General features: G+C 39.0%; 1 protein-coding gene across 1 annotated transcript in view; it reads left to right on the forward strand.

The window, feature by feature from the left end:
• Positions 1-3,854, forward strand: part of LOC123763725 (organic cation transporter protein-like) — a 551,940-nt gene extending 548,086 nt beyond the window's left edge. The window contains exon 13 of the mRNA XM_069304407.1: positions 2,991-3,854. Coding sequence (XP_069160508.1) covers positions 2,991-3,224 — 234 coding nt within the window. The 3' untranslated portion in view covers positions 3,225-3,854. The remainder of the gene's footprint in view (positions 1-2,990) is intronic.
• The last annotated feature ends 15,935 nt before the right edge of the window (positions 3,855-19,789 follow it).

Below are 19,789 nucleotides of genomic sequence, written 5' to 3' on the forward strand. Positions count from 1 at the left end.
CCTATACCCAAGACTTTCCAATCTATTTGACCCAAAAAATTTCTTAGGCTATTAAAATCAGCTTTTCGAAAATCTGGCACTTTAACAGAATTTTCTCCTACAGGTCTATTACATTCTATGCTAAATCTGATTTCTTTGTAATCACTGTTCCCTAGCTCACTCCCTATTTCGATGTCATTAATTTGTGTTTCCCTGTTAGTTAACACTAAATCTAAAATATTATTTTCCCGTGTTGGTTCCTTAATGTGTTGTGTAAGAAAGCAATCGTCAATTAATTCTAGAAAATCTTCTGCTTCACTATTCCCTGTTTTGTTCAACCAGTTTATTCCACTAAAATTAAAGTCACCCATGACGTAAATACTGTTAGATCTAGATGCCCTAGATATTTCATCCCATAGATGCTTTGCTTCCATTCTGTCTAAATTTGGTGGCCTATATATGACTTCTATTATAATATTATTTGCTTTTTCGTATAATTCTATCCAAATAGTTTCTGTGTGTGGCTCAGTTTTGATTCCCTCTTTGAGACTACATTTCAAATTGTCCCTAACATATATGGCTACTCCCCCTCCTCGTCTAATATATAATCTGTGATATATAATCTGTGATGTAATAATAATCTGTGATATATATAATATATAATATATTATATATATGTGATATATGTAATATATTTATACTAACTCTCTATTTCCTTTGGTATAGTCATGCCCTAATCCAGCTTAATATTGCACCCCCAATACCATGAGCCTCTATCTTTTTAATCAGTCTTTCATGTGGTACTGTATTAAAAGCTTTGCTAAAGTCAAGGTACACAACATCACAATCCTTACCACTATCAACTTCCTCAACTATGCTAGAATAAAAAGAACAAATTTGTTAAACATGAACGGCCATTTATAAAACCATGTTGTGACTCAATTATTAATTTATGTTTTTCAAGATGAAGACGAATTTTATTTACAATTATAGATTCGAGTAACTTTCCCACAATAAACGTTAGGCTATTTGGTCGATAGTTTGACGCAAGTGATCTATCTCCTTTCTTAAAAACTGGTATCACTTTAGCAACTTTCCATAACTCTGGCACTCTGCCTGACTATTGAGTCAGGCAGAGTACAGGTGACGTTACAGGTAACGGTTTTTCCACCCGCCTATCTTACTGTGAGTTGTAGTCACCGTATTTAAGCAAGCGATTTGAGAATAGCAAACCAGTACAATCTCCAGTCAAGAATGAAGTACTCGGCGTGGGCAGTTCTAATCGACCTAAGACGCTACAGCTTCGACACAGAGCAGACAGCAGACTATGACCACATCCAGCTACAACTCTCTCGCTCCCAGAGTTCAGACACTCGCAATTCCCAATCGAGCCGCCACGCTCTGCCGCATAGAGCTCCACGACTCCGGCCTCACTCAGCTCTCTGCTCTGCTCCAGGCTTCGTCTCAACGTCTGCGACACTGCTGTATCCAGGACTACTAAATAAATATGAAACTCACTAAACACTGTGTATCTAATCAACCCAACAACGTAACATAAGCGTACGTTACAGACGAATAGGCCTTCTGCAGTTACCTTTATTGTTATTTTCTTATTCTTATATGTCTAGGAGTGATAATGAATCTTTTCCCATGTTTATTTCCCTCCTGATTTGTGCATCTTCGGCAAATTTGCAAATATTGCTGCTCAAACCTGAATCTAAAGCATTTATGTATATTATGAATGTGGCATTGTATAAAAAGCTTTGTTGAAGTAAGGTACATAACATCATAAATCTTACCACTGTCAACTGCATCAACTATGCTGGAATATAATGATAGCAAATTTGTTGAACATGAACGGCCATTTGTAAAACCATGTTGTAAATCATTTATTAATTTATGTTTTTCAAGATGAAGACGAATGGTATTTGCAAATATCGATTCAAGTTACTCGCACAATAGACGTTAGGCTAATTAACCGATAGTTAGACGTAAGTGATCTATCTCCTTTATTTAAAACTGGTACCACATTAGCAACCGTCCACAACTTTGGCACTCTGCCTGACTCTAATGATTTGTTAAATATGGTAGACAATGGCTCTTAAAACTCCTCTTTGCATTTTTTAAGAACTCTGGCAAACTTTTCGTCTGGCCCTGGGGATTTGTTTGGTATCAGTTTCACTATTTGTTGAATAGCATCCTCTCTGGTAACTGCTAAACTAGTCAATCTATCCTCTTCCCCACCCACATAGATTTGTTTGGCTGAAGGAATAACGTTAAGTTCCTCTTTAGTAAGTAAAGAGATAAAATATTTAATTAAAATTACTACTCATCTCTTCGTCATTATCAGTTATCCGACCTGTCTCAGTTTTTAATGGACCTATCGTTTCCCTAATCATTGTTCGATTTCACTGAAAAAAATTAGGATTTATCCTGCTCTGCAAACTTCATAGTTTCTTTTTGCCCTCCTTGTCTCTTTTTTAATATTTTTAACCATATGGACGAATTCTTGTTCTAAACTGACTCCCCCATTCTTAATCCTTTTATAACATGATCTCTTTCTTCTTATAAAGTTCTTCAGATCCTGTGTTATCCATTTCGGGTCATTTTTATTCTATCCATTCAATTTGTATAGTATACAACGTTCCTGTGTTTTGCTTAACATATTTTTAAAGAAGATATATTTTAAATCCCTATCGAAGTCCCTTAATACATCACCCATCGCTGGGTTCACTTCTCGCTCCAAAATGGCCTAACCCCATGCCCAGGACTTTCCAGTCTATTTCATTCAAAAAGTTCAATTAAACAATTAAAATCGTCTTTTCGAAAATTTCGACATGTCGAAGTGAATCTTTTTGCCTCTCTTGCCTGTGGACCGGCACTCTACAGAAATGTGATACGGCATATAGTTATATTAATTAGTAAGTAAATTAATATAATTTTCCATAGTCCAATTTTAGATGTTATATTATGTGAAACGTGTTTAATTAACATAGTGTCTCCGGCGACAGGCGCAGCAGGCGTGGTGGGCCCCGAATGTAGCCTTCGGGGGAGCTGGGGTGTTGGTCAGCCTGCTCGTGCCACTCCTCCCGGAGACAATTAACAAACCACTTCCTGAAACTGTCATCGACGTGGAAAGCAGGCGAAAAGACAGCATCATAAAAAAGATGAACAAAACTAGTAGGAAAACGCAGAGAGAACTGGACAGCAACACTGAAAACGACGTAGCCTCTGCGCTCGTGTGAGTGTTGAACATGAAGCCTACCATGCATTCTGGATTAATGTGAATATAAATCAATTGTGACTACATAATGCTTATTTGTATATAGCTCAGCATAAATTTCCTGTTTTTAGTACATGGGTATATAAAAGTCCATCAGTACTTAATGTTTCATAAAGTATTGACCTTGGTGGGGCTGATGGTCGATCATTCATTCACTTAACAAAGGCCCTTACATCAGGCCCCACAATTGAGCTGGAGAAATATGTTATGTCTAACTTCTTACAAAGGTGATGTTTAATTCAGCCCAATATCTGTTCACCTAAGTGCCTGTTCATACAATGAAAATGAACACTGTAGTTATCTATTTGGCAAATCTGACCTTAAAGTCTGCCTCTTCTTTCAATGTGAGAAACAAATTTGTTATGCATTTTCCATAATTAGTCATGAAAGGCATCTATTTCCTAAATATTTATATCCAGCCAATAACATTTAAAGTCAACACATGCATTTGTAGTAAAAATATAAATAGGAGAATATTTGCGTTACGACTGAGTGATGTATAGTATTTAGTATTACTTATGTTCTATTCATAATATTATATAATTTCTCTTTTGCTTCTGTTTACCATCCATTTAATAAATAATCCAAGGAACCTGCTAGTTTCCCTTCTCTGACCAAAATATAACTGCAGCGACGAAGATTAAAATCGAAAAATGGGAGAAAATGTCCCAGATGATGCGCAGGCGGGCACACGCCTTAAGACTGTGTGGTGATCAGGTGTAGGGAGGGTTAGCGGCAACACCAGCATTCCCTTCCCTTTTGCTTGTTTGATATGGCGTCAACTGTTTGATGCCTCTAAAGTCTTACTGTAAAAATTGCAGAAAATGTTAAGATACCTATTTCAGTTATCATGGAATTGCGGACGGAGGCCATGAGGAAATTCTTTCAAAAAGTTTCGCTTAGAACAGTTGTTTATAGTGTATTGGGAAACTTGTGCATCGGATTGTCTTACAAGATTAACTATAATGACTCAGCTACACTAAAAGTTTGATCACCTTTAAGAAGAGACTGAAATAGCAACAGTAAACATTGCAAGTGTTTTATGTGGATATAAAATCATTAGATAAACACTGCAACTCTGAAGCTCAGTCTCATCAAGTAGGGTAATTTGTGACTAGGACTGGGCACGACCACCTGGGCAGGTGAACCACCTGTGGTTCACCTGCCCGGGTGGTGCGGGTTGATCCGTCTTAGCGCAGTGAGAGATGTCCTGCTCATCCGGTTCTAGTCATGATGTGTTTAATAGGGTGTGTGGTTAGGATAGGTTTAGAATGTGAACAGATGTAACAGGTGTGTGTGTTGCCCTGTTCGGATTGTGTAGTGGTAGTAAGGGGAAGATGAGTGTTGAAAGTGTATGTTTTGCAAGCATAGAGTTGTATAGGTGTGTGCATGTATTCTTAGAGAAAGTTAAGTCATGTGGGGTAGGAGATCAGAGCATGCGGAACAGGAGTGTGGCGCGTGTGCTTGGAATGAATGAAATGGGTTAGGAGTAAGAAGGGTATCTTAGCGGGAGGTGCCTGGCCCACTGCATGTCCTTTCTTGCTTGAAGTGGGGTGGTCTGGCTTCTTGCTCCCATGGTGCCAACACCTGGCCCTAGGAGACCGGGCACAGTATGTGGTAGGTTAGGTTTGGGTTGTTGAGAAGGGGGTTATAGAGGATGGGGTGTGTGTGTCTCTCTTTCTCTCATTTTCAGTAAGAGAGTATGGAGTCGTGAATAGGAGTGTAAGATAGATAGATAGATGGAATAATGTATTGAGGTGATGAAGATATACTTACATATGATTTTCGAGTCGTAGTAGTAGGTAAGTTATCTGCAAGTTATCTGGCTTCCCTCACCAACTCTCTCTGGAGCCTGAGAGAGGGAGATGGATGGGCGTGGCGGTATGGAACATCCTAAAACACTTAACACTCTGCTAAGGGCGTCATAACAAAATGTTCTGAAGCACTGAGAACCGCAGAGACTGTCCACTATCCCACACTCTGCCTCAGAGAGTTAAAAAAACGCACATTAACCAAAAGACCTCTGTTGAAGTTTCCCTCTGTCAAGTCTCCATCAGATGATGGAGACCCTCTCAAGTGAGAGGGTGTGTTAGCTAGAGCTCCGATTTTAGAAATATTATCATTGCAATAATGGAAGATCTGGTGAAGGAACTGATGAACCAAGTTGAGTAATCCATCACTGAGAGCAGAGATGGATTCGCTACAGGAGGAGGTACGATGGCTGAAACAACATCCAGAAGAAACAGAGGGGGAGACCAATATTAAAAAGACCTCGTCGTAGAAAGTCGTAAAGGACAGGTGTCTTAAAGAAGACCTTGACAAGGCCGCCTACAGACGCCCTAAAGACTTCAAATTTATTTGCCGTGTTGGAAGACGAGTGCTGTGGAGAACCTGCAGTTCACTCGAAAGGAAAATTAACTAGGAGCAATGAAGCGGAGGCCCCTCAAAGTGCTAGAAAAGTAAAGGAGGCACCTAAGCGAATTCTGGTTGTGGGAGATTTCCAGGTGAGGTATTTAGGCAGAACGTTTTGTGCTAGAGATAGGGGGAATAGGTTAAGGGTTTGCTATCCGGGAGGTGGAATTGGTGATATTATAAACAACATGAATGATATTATGGCTGGAAATGGGTACGCTCCCATTATTTGTATTAGCGCGAAAGGAAATGATGTTGGTCGAGTTAGGAGAGGAACTGATTCAGCGGTATAAAACAGCCATAGAATTAGTTAGGAGCAAGTGAAGAATCCCCATCATATGTGGCATTCTTCAAAGAAAGGGAGTTGGAAATGAATGGTTGTCGAGGGCACTTGGTGTCAATTGCCGGCTGGAAACATATTGCAAATCAAATGCAATATCTTTAATTGACAACTGGGAACATTTCTATAGAAGAAATGAAATGTATGCTCGGGATGGGGTGCATCTACAGAGGATTGGGGTTGTTGTTGCGAATTCGTTGGAACCAGTGGTTGGAAGCGTTTGTTAGGGTTTAAACTGTTAGTAGATAGTGGTATGGGAATTGATAGGGAGGAAGGAGGAAATAACAGTATGAGTTTGTGCGAGAAAGAAATTGGCAAAATGACAAGGGAAATTGAAGAGCCTCAAAATAACAATACACTTAGGGTATATTACACTAACAGCAGAAGTCTAAGAAACAAAATAAACGAATTAAATGCTCTTGTCTCTACAGAAAAAAATAGATATTATTGCACTTACCGAAACGTGGATGAATGTAGAAAATAGAGAACTATTAGCTGAATTTCAGATAAATGGATTTAAACTATTTCACACATATAGATATATTAGATGAGGAGGGGGAGTAGCCATATATGTTAGGGACAATTTGAAATGTAGTCTCAAAGAGGGAATCAAAACTGAGCCACACACAAACTATTTGGCTAGAATTAAACGAAAAATCAAATAATCTTATAATAGGAGTTATATATAGGCCATCAAATTTAGACAGAATTGAAGCAAAGCATCTATGGGATGAAATATCTAGAGCATCTAGGTCTAAACGTATCTGTGTCATGGGTGACTTTAATTTTAGTGGAGTAAACTGGATTAGCAGAACAGGGAATAACGAAGCAGAAGATTTTTAGAATTAATTGACGATTGCTTTCTTACGCAACACATTAAGGAACCAACGCGGGAAAATATTATTATAGATTTAGTGTTAACTAACAGGGAAACACAGATTAATGACATCGAAACTGGGAGTGTACTAGGGAACAGTGATCACAAAGAAATCGGATTTAGCATAGAATGGAATAGATCTGTAGGAGAAAACTCTGTTAAAGTGCCAGATTTTCGTAAAGCTAATTTTAATACCCTAAGAAATTGTTTGGGTCAAATAGAATGGAAAGTCTTGGGCATAGGGGAAGGGCCGGTCTTGGAGCATGACGTGAACTCAGCGATATGTGATGTAAAAGAGGATTTAAATTTGAATTCAAAATATAACTTATTTACAAATATTCTAAGCAAAGCATAGGAAACTAATATACGTTACAAATTGAATAGATCAAATACACATGACACGAAATTGATAACAAAGGATCTGAAAAGCCTTATAGGTAGAATGACTGCTTGATACAAAAGGATTTTTTATTATTATTATTTTCTACCACAAACGTGGCCACACATTTACAATGCTAACCAGCGTATATACATTTTCTTCTGTCCTAAAAGGATTAAGAATGGGGAAGTTAGTTTAGAACAAGAATTCGCACAACTGGTTAGAAATGTTAAAAAAGAGATTGGGAGAGGAAAAAGAAACTATACGTTCGTATAGCAGGCTAAGCAAAGGCAAATCCTAGTTTTTTTTTCAGTTATATCGAACAAAGGTTAGGGAAAGGATAGGTCCATTAAAAACCGAGACAGGTCAGATAACGGATAATGACGAAGAGATGAGTGGTATCTCATTAGTGACAAAGAGATGAGTAGATCTCATTAGTGAGTCCCATTCCTCAACGGCTTTTCTAATCATTGTAGTCGCGGTGGAATGTGCATCTAATGCAGCTGCTGTCGTTGGATTAATGTTGAGTTTGATGCGCAGGCCTTCAGTAGCTTCACATTCCAGTAAGTAGTGCAATAGTGGCGCCTCTGTTTCTGTTTCACAGATGTGACACTGTTTAACTATTGGGTTTATTACCTCCCAGCAGCACTTGTAACGAAGTCTGAGTCTGTGTATGGCTACTGCAATGTCTCTGGATATCTTTTTGCCTGGCTTGAAAGAGTAGTACCCAGTGGCTTGATCGTACCATATCGCAGTGGATCTTCCTTCCGCTACTTTGGCTCTGTGGCGACATTTGATAGTTGAAAATATTTTCTTCTTGATTTGCTACTTAATCTGTAAAAAACTTGGAGGTATTTGAACCTGTACAACAGGTAGAGCAGTGGCAGGTTTTGTTAGTGTCTGCCTTTTCATTCCATCTATGCCAATGTGACTTGGTATCCAATTTAGTGTGATTGACAGCTCTAGATTACGGGCTTTTTTTCCTATGTGTTGAATTTCTGTGAGGAGTTGTATATTATCTCTGTGCTGACTGGATAACAATGCCTGGAGCGAAGATTTAGAGTCGGTATGAATGATGACATCATGTAAATTATTCTCAATTGTATAGTTTATTGCCTCCTTCAGGGCATATAATTCTGTTTGCAATGTTGAGCACCCACTATTCATGCTCCAACTCATCACGCTGCTGCTTCTCCTATAAATGACATTGCATCTCCTTCCCTCCAGAACTGGAACTGAGAAGTTGAATGTTAACATCATTCCCCTCACTACACTCATCCTCAGGTGGGAACTCCTCCCTACTAATGCAAGCTACAACACTTGGTCCACAGTAGGCCATTAACCAGTTGATATGCACAATCATTTGTTGTTCTGAAAGATTAGGGTTAGATATTTTATAACTTAGGTCTCCCAACTTTTCTACCACTTGGTAGGGGTCCTTCGAACTTATGGGACATGGAAGTCCCCAGACGAGGTTTCCACACACCACCAAATCGCCGACAGCAAACGACCTGAGGTCCATTGAATCCTTGAACTTTTTGTCATATCGTTGTTTCATTTCTTGTTGAGTCTTTCCCAGATGTTCCTTCACCAACTCTTTTTTTGCTCGACATAACTTGTTCTTGACATCACTCAAGTAGCGACCTCTCTGATGAACAGGGCATCACCCATAAACCTTTCTTGAAGCATCTTCAATTGACCTCTTACCTTGTGACCGAACACGAGATCAAATGGGGAACACCCCAGCGACTCTTGTAACCCCTCTCTAGCAGCAAAAAGAACAAAAGGGAGATTCTTATCCCAGTTACGTGGATAAGTCTCCCCTGTCGTCTTTGTCATCTGTTTTAACGTTTGATGAAAACGCTCAAGTCCACCTTGAGTTTGTGGATGATATGGACTCGAAAACTTGTGCTGAATCCCATATGATTCGCAGAAAGTTCTGAAAACTTTTGAACAAAATTTCCCCCATTATCACTCTGGATAACACTAGGCATTCCGAACAAGGAGAAAAATCGCTCTAGACATTTGATAATATTATGAGCCTTAGTATTCCTCAAAGAATATGCCTTAGGGAATCTCGTCGTCATACACATCATAGTAATCATAAACATGTTACCTGACTTAGTCTTGGATAATGGTCCTACACAATCTATAACATGAGAAAAAGGTTCATTAGGAACTATAATAGGTTGTAAGGGTGCTCTTGGTACAGATTGATTAGGTTTGCCAATAATTTGACATGTTACACAATTATGGCAATATCTGACCACATCTCTCTTCAGTTTTGGCCAGTAAAAATACTTACATATTTTATGGTACATATTGTTTATACCTTGGTGACCTCCCATAGGGTCATCATGTGCAGCCTGCAAGACCTGCTCGCGATAAACACTGGGGACTACTAGTTGGGTTCTGGTCTCACAATCATCTGATGAGGGAGCTCCCTTGGGTCTCCACCTTCTCATCAGAAGACGATCCTTGAAAAAGAAACCCGTCCATTCCTCTAATGCATCTACAGTAGCAGTGGCCTCAGAACTACTTTCAAGTAAACTAGGATCAGTAGTCCGCAAAACACTCAAGGATAAGGACGCAGACTCAGAAACGAGTGGGCAAGAACCTAGCAGCTTGATCTCTTCTCCTGACCCTAACTGATCAGAATATAATGGAGCCATGGCAACTTCGGTCTCACTCTCGACAACTGGTTCATTGGAAACAAGCGGGCAAGGTACAGTTAGTTCAGCTTCCTTACCTTCACCGGCCTTGTGGTTTGGGCTCGGCGGGGCTTCTACTACTGCCTCACTCTCATCATCCAATTGAGTCATAAAAGAATCCTCAAGATATACCTCCCATTCCTTTACTGAAGGGGTTCTGGTCTTGGGAACATCTACCTTGGTGAAGACAGGATTACTATCACCTGTTTTTCTCATTGACCTGGTCACAAGACAGGCAGGGTAAATAATGCCATCATCTGCATCTAGTACACTATTTGGGTTAATTAACATTATTGGACACTTGGTCCCTTCAACCTTTCGGTTCCCAAAATCATTCCCTAGAATAATATCCACCCCCGGAATGGGCAGTTGTTTACTCACACCAACATTACACCATCCAGAAGTATAATTAGAATCAAGGTTAATCTGCATTAAAGACACTTGTTGCACACTACCTGCAATACCTTGGAGTAGTACAACCTCACCAAGATCTCTGGTATCAACATCAGCAAGCACATTATGGGCAATAAGAGACTGGGAAGCTCCAGTATCACAGTGTAATTGAACAGTCTTACTACTACCATCTCTACACAGTAATGTACCTGTTGTCGGAAAATCCGACACCATTTAATAATCATACAGATAATAGCTGTGTTGTATAAACAAGTTACCCATAGAAAACGTAACTTGTAGTGGAATTACCATCTAAAGAAAACGGGATATCATCACCACATACTATTATAATTCACCACCTATTATGGTGGGAATTATTCTTAAATACATTAGTCTTTGGACTTTACCATCATAAAAACATCTTATATAAATTAACTTAATTATCAATATTAAAGTAGAGTAAATGTGACCCTTCTATCACTTTCTGAAATGTGGACAATGTAAGCCAGGCGTCAGAGTGAGGAAGGAGGGCAGCCATTGTTGTTTATATTGAGACCAGAGGCTCACACGGGAGCAAATTCGGCTCCTGTTAAATTTACTTGGACGTAGTGTTATGGAAACCAAAGGTGTACCATTGTCAACACGCTGTCTACAAATTCAAGTTAAGTGTCTATCCGAAACCCGTTTATCATTCATTTATGGCCATTAATGTCAGGATATAGGGTGACCCGGTTAGATCACGTGGAAGCCTCAAACTAAAGGTAATTAAGCCAGGTCTTCATGTTCCATGTACAGTTTTCTCTGAAATACTTGTCATATATAGGTTTCTGGCTTCACAGCTAGCGCACTTTTGACAGGTCAAGATGAGGATGCAAGATTTTGTGCACCAGTTACTGGGTGATGGAAGCTACCTCAAAGAGGATAATTTGGTGTCTACACCCTAGTTTTACCTGGTGGACTAGCCTGCTGTACTATAAGATAAGGAACCTCTTCAATGTATGTAGTTAATACTGTAGTTTGATTGGCTGCATATATATTAATTTAATAACCCCCCCCCTAATGTGTAGAGGATCGATTTGTGAGATTATGAGATTATTGCAGAAATACAGTCCACTCATTATCATTATACAAATTGCTATCGAAGTATATAAATTAACGTAAATATAAATTCATATAAATTAAATAAATATAAATCTCACAGGTCGGTTCCCACATTATTTGGACCTTCGGAACCGGAATATTCGGTCCTTTGAACCCACATTTGGTCATCTTAGTACCGGATGAACCAGTTAACCAGTGGATTCATTAAATATACTAGTGCAGTGTTATTTAAACAAAGCCAGCAGTCAAGACGGCAGCGAAGCCTCGTGGGAGCTCAGGAGCCTCCCTCAACTGAGTTCAGCCTCATCAGCGGTTTCATGCACACCCACAGAGATTTGGTGGCGTGTTATTCTGTGAAATGACAGCACTAATATAGAAGCCAGCCAAATTAGTGACTGTGTCGCGAGATTGTTCACGGATTTCGTGGTGTTACATTTCGCGAGAGATTATCTACGAATTTTGTGGACTTTATTTCGCGAGGTCACTAATAATATTTAATACTTCTAGATAATATTAGAAGTTTCATAGAGGCTAATTAAGAGGCTATTATCAATAATTGTGTATATTATTTCTCCAAATAGAGAATTATTTAATATAAATTGCACTAGTGATCACAGTATAATATTTACTAATTGTCAACCCACAACAGGGTAGGATATTAAAATTGACTAGTTGAACTATTATTGCTCATCCTAGTCCCATTATTACCATAGTCAGTTGTACTATATTGATCAACCTAACACCATTAATGAATGGTCCAGACCCTATTTTGGGTGTAATTATTATCAACTCGAATTGAGTTGTATATATAATAATTTACTTATGGTCATTACACCTTTGAGTGATTAATTAGTGTCTCTACCATCCTGGGGTGATATAGAAGAGCTAACCTAAAGGTACTTCCAGTGACACTGGTTTATCACTCAAATCATTAGTGTGGATGATTGTATATATATAATGTGTATTAATTTTAAGTGCTAACCTCTAGTAGAGGTAGGATTACAGCCTAGTGAGTGCAGAATTTACCCTAGGCTACCATTAGTGTTTGTTCAGTATTATGAGCAGCCCAAGTACAAGTCCCACAAGGCTTCACCAACGAGCCAGTATGGATAATGCAGGGAGAATGAAAAGAACCCTTGCAGGTCTTAAAGGCCACTTAACAAGACAGATCAAGAAATGTGAAGATTTGTCACAACAATCTCAAGTTGATTATGCTGACCTGGAAAGCTATTATCAAGCAGCTGCAGGTAAATTTGAGCAAATCAAATGCCAAATAGCAACATATGTGGCTGAACTTGCCAACACTAATTTATCAGAAACAGAAATAGACGACATTATGGTTGATCTTGCGAATTATGAAGATCACACTCAGGCCACGTTACAGCCTTATGTCAAATTAATTGCCCAGAACAAGGCAACAGCAACAACAACAACAGTTGCATCTAATACGAGTCAAGCAGAAGCTCGACTCCCTCCAATTAATTTACCCACTTTCTCAGGAAAAGATGAGGAAGATTGGGACGAATTTTGGAACAAATTCGTTGACCTTGTAGACTCAAAACAATCTTTACCAAAGAGTAGTAAATTCTCTTATTTGCAAGGTCAATTATCAGGTGAGGCTAAAACAGTAGTATCCCATCTGAGATTAACTAATGACGGCTATGATCTGGCAGTAAAACTCCTCAAGGATAATTATGCTGATCCAGAAGTAAGAACATCACATTTAGTTCATGAGCTGTTGCATTTACCCCCACCGGAGGCTTCAGCTGATTCACTCCAAGTCTTCAAGCTGGAGGTAGAATCATTGATCAATGCCCTCAGCCTGACAGCAGATACAAACGGGGCTGAGTGGGTCTTGAAAATAATTGTCCAGGAGAAAATACCTAGGGACATATTGAGAAAAATGAGTGCTCATTACAATAAAAGCATCTTATCCATGAATGAAATATCTGAAGGTTTAAAGTCAGTAGTTCATCAATTACGAACACATGATAAATTAAAACCACCAAGTAAACCCTCAGAAACCAATAATAGTAAACCACAGAGTACCAAAGGTACTCCAAATCAATCTAGACAATATAATTCAACACCAAAGTGGAACAGTAGCAGTGTGGGCGTATATGCAGTGGGACCCTCCAAGCCTATAGTTACTGTGTCACCCAAGAACGTGACACCAAAGGGTACAGGAAGCTATGGAACATGTTTGTTCTGCAATGAGAAACATTCAATGTACCACTGCCCTAATTTTCCTGATAGTGACGCCCGTGTTGAGCGACTCAAAGATTTGCAACATTGCACGAGGTGCCTCAGGAAACATAACATCAACGACTGTGATACCCAGTTACACACCTGTAATAGGTGTAACAAAGGTCAGCACCATGCAGCATTGTGCAGAGACACCAAAACAACGTCTCCAAACCCCAAGGTGGAAGATAGCATTCCCACCTCAGTACAGTACTGCAAGGTGCAACCAACAAAGAGTGTCCAATCGGCAAAGTCTAAAGGTAATACGACTTTGCCTACTGCCCAAATTACCATCCTGAATAAGAGGGCCAAGGTCCATACCCGTGGGTTGTTTGACCAAGGGTCCCAGAGAACATATATCACTAAAAAGTTGGCAGAAGAACTACAATTAAGGCCTGTAGCCCAGATGTCATTCAATATCTCAGGGTTTATAACAGATGCAGGACCTCAAGTCTACCAGGTGGTACAACCATCAGTACGCTTAGGCAGGTACGTCTGTCGAGTACAAGCCATTGTGGTGGACAAAATACCAGTAGACCTACAAGTTCAAGGTCTGAGAGCAACAGCCAAATTCCTGAGAAATAGAGGAATAAAATTGGCAGATAATATTAAGTCTGATCACCTCACCGACTTCGGTCTCCTTGTAGGGACAGACTATTGTCATCGATTCATCGGTAGCCCTACTAAATATCAGGGTATAACCATGTTAAACTCTGCAGGAGGTAAATTACTCTCAGGCCCAGTATCAAGCCTGAGGAGACCTATGCCTGCAGATAAACAATACCAATAGAAATCTAAATTTGTCAGCTGATTATATTTCTCCAGTAGCATTATACTAAGGAGATTACAGCTGACTATAGTAACAGAGGTTGATGTTAGTATCATCATTTAAAGCTGGAGATGAGTTCATGAGGCCTCAGTGGCAAATCAGTGAACAGTAGCCTAAAACAGCTACAAGTCACTGCGACCAATGTCACTGAACCCACTGCAGTCTCAGAACCATACTTTACTTTAATGATGAGTTATTCAATCCTCTGAATCAATTAACTAAATTAAACCCCAATAAATCTGATGACTGATTTGATACATTTATTATTTAATCAAGATGTATTCCATGGGCCTCAGTGTTTATATATCAGTGTCCAGTTACCTGAAGAAACTTCAAGTTATATCTAATGTCACTGATCTCACTGCAGTCCCTGAATCATACTTGACTGTAGTACTTGATCACATCCAGTCTTCTGGGTTAAATAATATGTAATAAGGCTTGAATATTAGCCTTTCAAGAGTTGACAGGGAAATGAAATTGCATTAGACTTCTAACCCCTGCAACTCTAGTACGGGACATCCGTCCTGTACGAACAGACACACAAACGTGTGATTACTAACTACTAACATCAAATTAATCTAATAATTCGAAGGAGGAGTATCGGTGTTCGTCTGTTCTAAAGAGGACTTCGACCCGTGAGCAGCCCCCTGGGGAATTATGTCGGAAAATCCGACACCATTTAATAATCATACAGATAATAGCTGTGTTGTATAAACAAGTTACCCATAGAAAACGTAACTTGTAGTGGAATTACCATCTAAAGAAAACGGGATATCATCACCACATACTATTATAATTCACCACCTATTATGGTGGGAATTATTCTTAAATACATTAGTCTTTGGACTTTACCATCATAAAAACATCTTATATAAATTAACTTAATTATCAATATTAAAGTAGAGTAAATGTGACCCTTCTATCACTTTCTGAAATGTGGACAATGTAAGCCAGGCGTCAGAGTGAGGAAGGAGGGCAGCCATTGTTGTTTATATTGAGACCAGAGGCTCACACGGGAGCAAATTCGGCTCCTGTTAAATTTACTTGGACGTAGTGTTATGGAAACCAAAGGTGTACCATTGTCAACACGCTGTCTACAAATTCAAGTTAAGTGTCTATCCGAAACCCGTTTATCATTCATTTATGGCCATTAATGTCAGGATATAGGGTGACCCGGTTAGATCACGTGGAAGCCTCAAACTAAAGGTAATTAAGCCAGGTCTTCATGTTCCATGTACAGTTTTCTCTGAAATACTTGTCATATATAGGTTTCTGGCTTCACAGCTAGCGCACTTTTGACAGGTCAAGATGAGGATGCAAGATTTTGTGCACCAGTTACTGGGTGATGGAAGCTACCTCAAAGAGGATAATTTGGTGTCTACACCCTAGTTATACCTGGTGGACTAGCCTGCTGTACTATAAGATAAGGAACCTCTTCAATGTATGTAGTTAATACTGTAGTTTGATTGGCTGCATATATATTAATTTAATAACCCCCCCCCCCTAATGTGTAGAGGATCGATTTGTGAGATTATGAGATTATTGCAGAAATACAGTCCACTCATTATCATTATACAAATTGCTATCGAAGTATATAAATTAACGTAAATATAAATTCATATAAATTAAATAAATATAAATCTCACAGGTCGGTTCCCACACCTGTAGAAATGTATGGTTTAAACTCAGTCATACAATTGGGATTGACTGTAATATGTGGTGAATTATTTGTCTGCAATCCCTTACTCATAATGAGAACAGTTGGCCGTAATTCAGGATGCAAAGTAAAGCAAGAATTAATCACATGTCCCCTCCTCTTACAATGACTACAGTACCTTACAGTACCCACACCTGTGGAACCAACTGTAGACTTAGAATTAACATTACTAGGAGTTGATGTTCCTGGCAATGGGGTAGCAAGTTTAGGTTTTGTAAGAGAAGAGTTCATGCGAGTAGCAGGAGCACTTGTACTGAATTTATACTGATAAGAAGGTCGATGAACATGATAGTTTGCATCAATAATTCATGCTCATCGTCGAGCTTAGACAGCTCATATCTATTGTGTTCGTCTGCTCTGCCATAAACGTAGACAATTTATCTGGGAGACATGACAACATTTCTTCTGTGATAAGAAGATTCTTAAGAGCATCAAACTCTAATAGAAAGTGACTTAAGCCATCGGTTACAATAATTAGTTTTTAACCTGGTAAAATCTGCAATTGTTTGTTCACTTGTCCTCTATAAATTTCTAAACTTCTGCCGATGTGCTTCAGGGTTCAAATGGTAAGCATTTAGGATGCTGTTTTTTGACAAAATTGTAATCGAAACTGTATCAGGCAAGGATGCGAACACTTCCTGATTTTTTCCCCTAAGTTGACTCTGCATAATAGCTACCACTGGTTCATTGGCTAGTTCATACTAACAGCAATTTTAGAGAAATGTGAAAAGAAATCCTCAGGGTACTCCTTGCTGAACCTTGGCAACTTGACATACTTATTTACTTTTAGTTGGGAACTATTGTTAGGAACATTGCTAGTATTTTCATGACCAGCTGCCAGTCTCTGTGTTTCTACTGTATTATTATCCTCAGCCATTTTTCTTTGAATTTCTAGCTGTTCTTTTTTAGCTGCCTCTAACTGCAACTGAACTATAAGTCTCGCATTTTGTGCCACATTGTCTAACTGTTGTTGTCTAACTTAAGCCTCAATTTCTCTCTGTTGTTGTTTTTCTTTAGCTTCATTTTCACTCTGTTGAGCTTCTGCTTTTAGTAGTAATTTTTTTTCTTGGGTCTCAAGCCTAGCATATTCTACTTGAGTTTCCAACTCTATATATTTTAAAGCAATCTGCTTACTTGTCTCCTCACTTTCTTCATCCAGAAGTTCTTCTCCCAATTTACCATCTTCTACTAGATGAGTCACTATCACTCTCACAATCTGTGCTTTATTCATTTTATTGTTGGCGGTTAAATCTAACTTATTTGCCATATTTATTAAGGCAGACTTTGTTAGGCTTTTAATTCCCTCAGTCAGGTTCAGCCAACAACGACTTGACGTGATTCTCCATTGTTAACTAACACTTGTCACTTTTCTAACTAAAACAATGTTAAACAGAGTAGCACTGCACTACACACTTCACTTAGTATTGACACGACACTGAAAACTGCTTGGCCCCACTGCACAAGCAAAAAAATATGATGACTTACCTCCAAAATCGTGAAGCGTGTGTTGATAGTTACACAGGACAAATCATTGGGATGTAATACTGCACAAAGTTTCCTAGGAAGGCACGGTTAGATTTGCAAGGTTTTATATAATGTGGGAAATAATATCCCGGACATAGCCCCACACAATGTGTTACGTCTCGTCCACACAGCTCATTGAACTACAGGGGTAATTATGGGCGTTGTCTAGGCGTAATCAAATAATCCTGTCGCTAAATAAGTTCAACCAAAGTGTATCATAAGGCCGTACCATACAAAGAATATTTCACCAGGTTATATTATGAAACATGCACGTAATAATATATATATAATATAAATTTATACATTAAATTAATACTATATTTCATGTATCACAATTAATCAGATGGCACAATAAGATACTATTATATAATAATGAAGCTCGCCAGATAATGTTATCTACCACGACAAGATACAGATCAACCAACAAACACTTATCAGACCACTTGTCTCCATGACGGCTTCCAGATAATTAACTTTCCTGGCGTCAGAGCCACCAACTTCCCCCTCTACCAACATGGCAAGTGGAAAATTTATTTAAATTTAAATTTAATTAAATGAGCAACGAAATCGTGCTATACAAACATAAGATAAAAATAAAACATGAATTGTAATATTCAAATGATTAGAATATAAATGCAATACATGTATATATAAAGCAAATATATATATATATATATATATATATATATATATATATATATATATATATATATATATATATATATATATATATATATATATATATATATATATATATATATATATATATATGATAAATAATAAAGTAGAAGCAACTGGCAACTACACAAGTACAACATTTCCATGTAAATTTATCAGGAAGTTGACCAAGCAAGCACACGTCTAATACTTGTAACTATATCCTGCACCATGCTCCCCTACGTTGCCATGCTCCCCCTACGTTGATGTGATAAGATATCACCTTTATTGTCTTATCACCTGACCCAGTGCGGTATAAAATCAACCAGTCCTGAAAATTCGTTTCACTTAAGAATGAACCATGGAGGTTCGAAACGTTGTGCAAATTGTATAAATAAGATAATACATTCTATAGTAATTCACTTCTTTTCTTCACCTTGAAATTACGAAAATGAGTTTTGGAGAACTCCTATTTCAGCTAAGCCCTGATGCTAAGAAAATAGTTAGAGGGATAGAAGCCCTAAATCAGAAGATAGTAAATACAGAATATGCGGTCATATTCAATGAAATATATATATATATATATATATATATATATATATATATATATATATATATATATATATATATATATATATATATATATATATATAATATAATATACGTCCATATATACGTCATATAATACGTCCTCCCGTATATTACGGGAGGATGGAGAGGGGGAAGGACACGTGGTGAGCAAGGTCCTACACTTGAACCAATTTCAACGAGGATCACGATGCCTGAGCCAGCCAAGACTTGACCTATGTGGTATGAATACCTGCTGAAGGCCCCGGGGGTGACAAGAAGAACCGTATCTCCTTCATTCCAACACTATGAACGTTGAAAGGTGCGTTGTCTGAGCTTTGTGTATGGCGAGGCAGGTACAGTGTATGGGTGAGGGTGAGGGGAGGGTCGCCGCCGTCTCAGTGCCGCCACCCACCAGCCCCCAAGGCGGGGTACGGGGTGAAGGGGGGAGTGATGGGGGAGGCTCTCGAGCTGCCTACAGTGATGTTAGTGGAAAGTTCGTGCGTTCATAAGCAAATCGATGAGTGTAGTGTTAAAAACAAAGTGCACTAGTGATTTCCCCGAGTGTTTGATAGTGTGTAACAAGTGTGACGGCGGCCTCCCTCGCGTGCCCCCCCCTCCACCACCCCCGCCCGCCATCTTCCCGCACCCCGCTACCTGCGCCCGACCCAGCCAGCCGCCCATCAACACACAGCCTACCCACACACGGTGCCCAGGCCATGCCCAACTCCCCCAGGAGGGTAATGCTTGCCGTGTTACTCTCCACCTGGAAAGGA

Source organism: Procambarus clarkii, chromosome 52 (assembly GCF_040958095.1).
Source record: "Procambarus clarkii isolate CNS0578487 chromosome 52, FALCON_Pclarkii_2.0, whole genome shotgun sequence".
Lineage (NCBI taxonomy): Eukaryota > Metazoa > Arthropoda > Malacostraca > Decapoda > Cambaridae > Procambarus > Procambarus clarkii.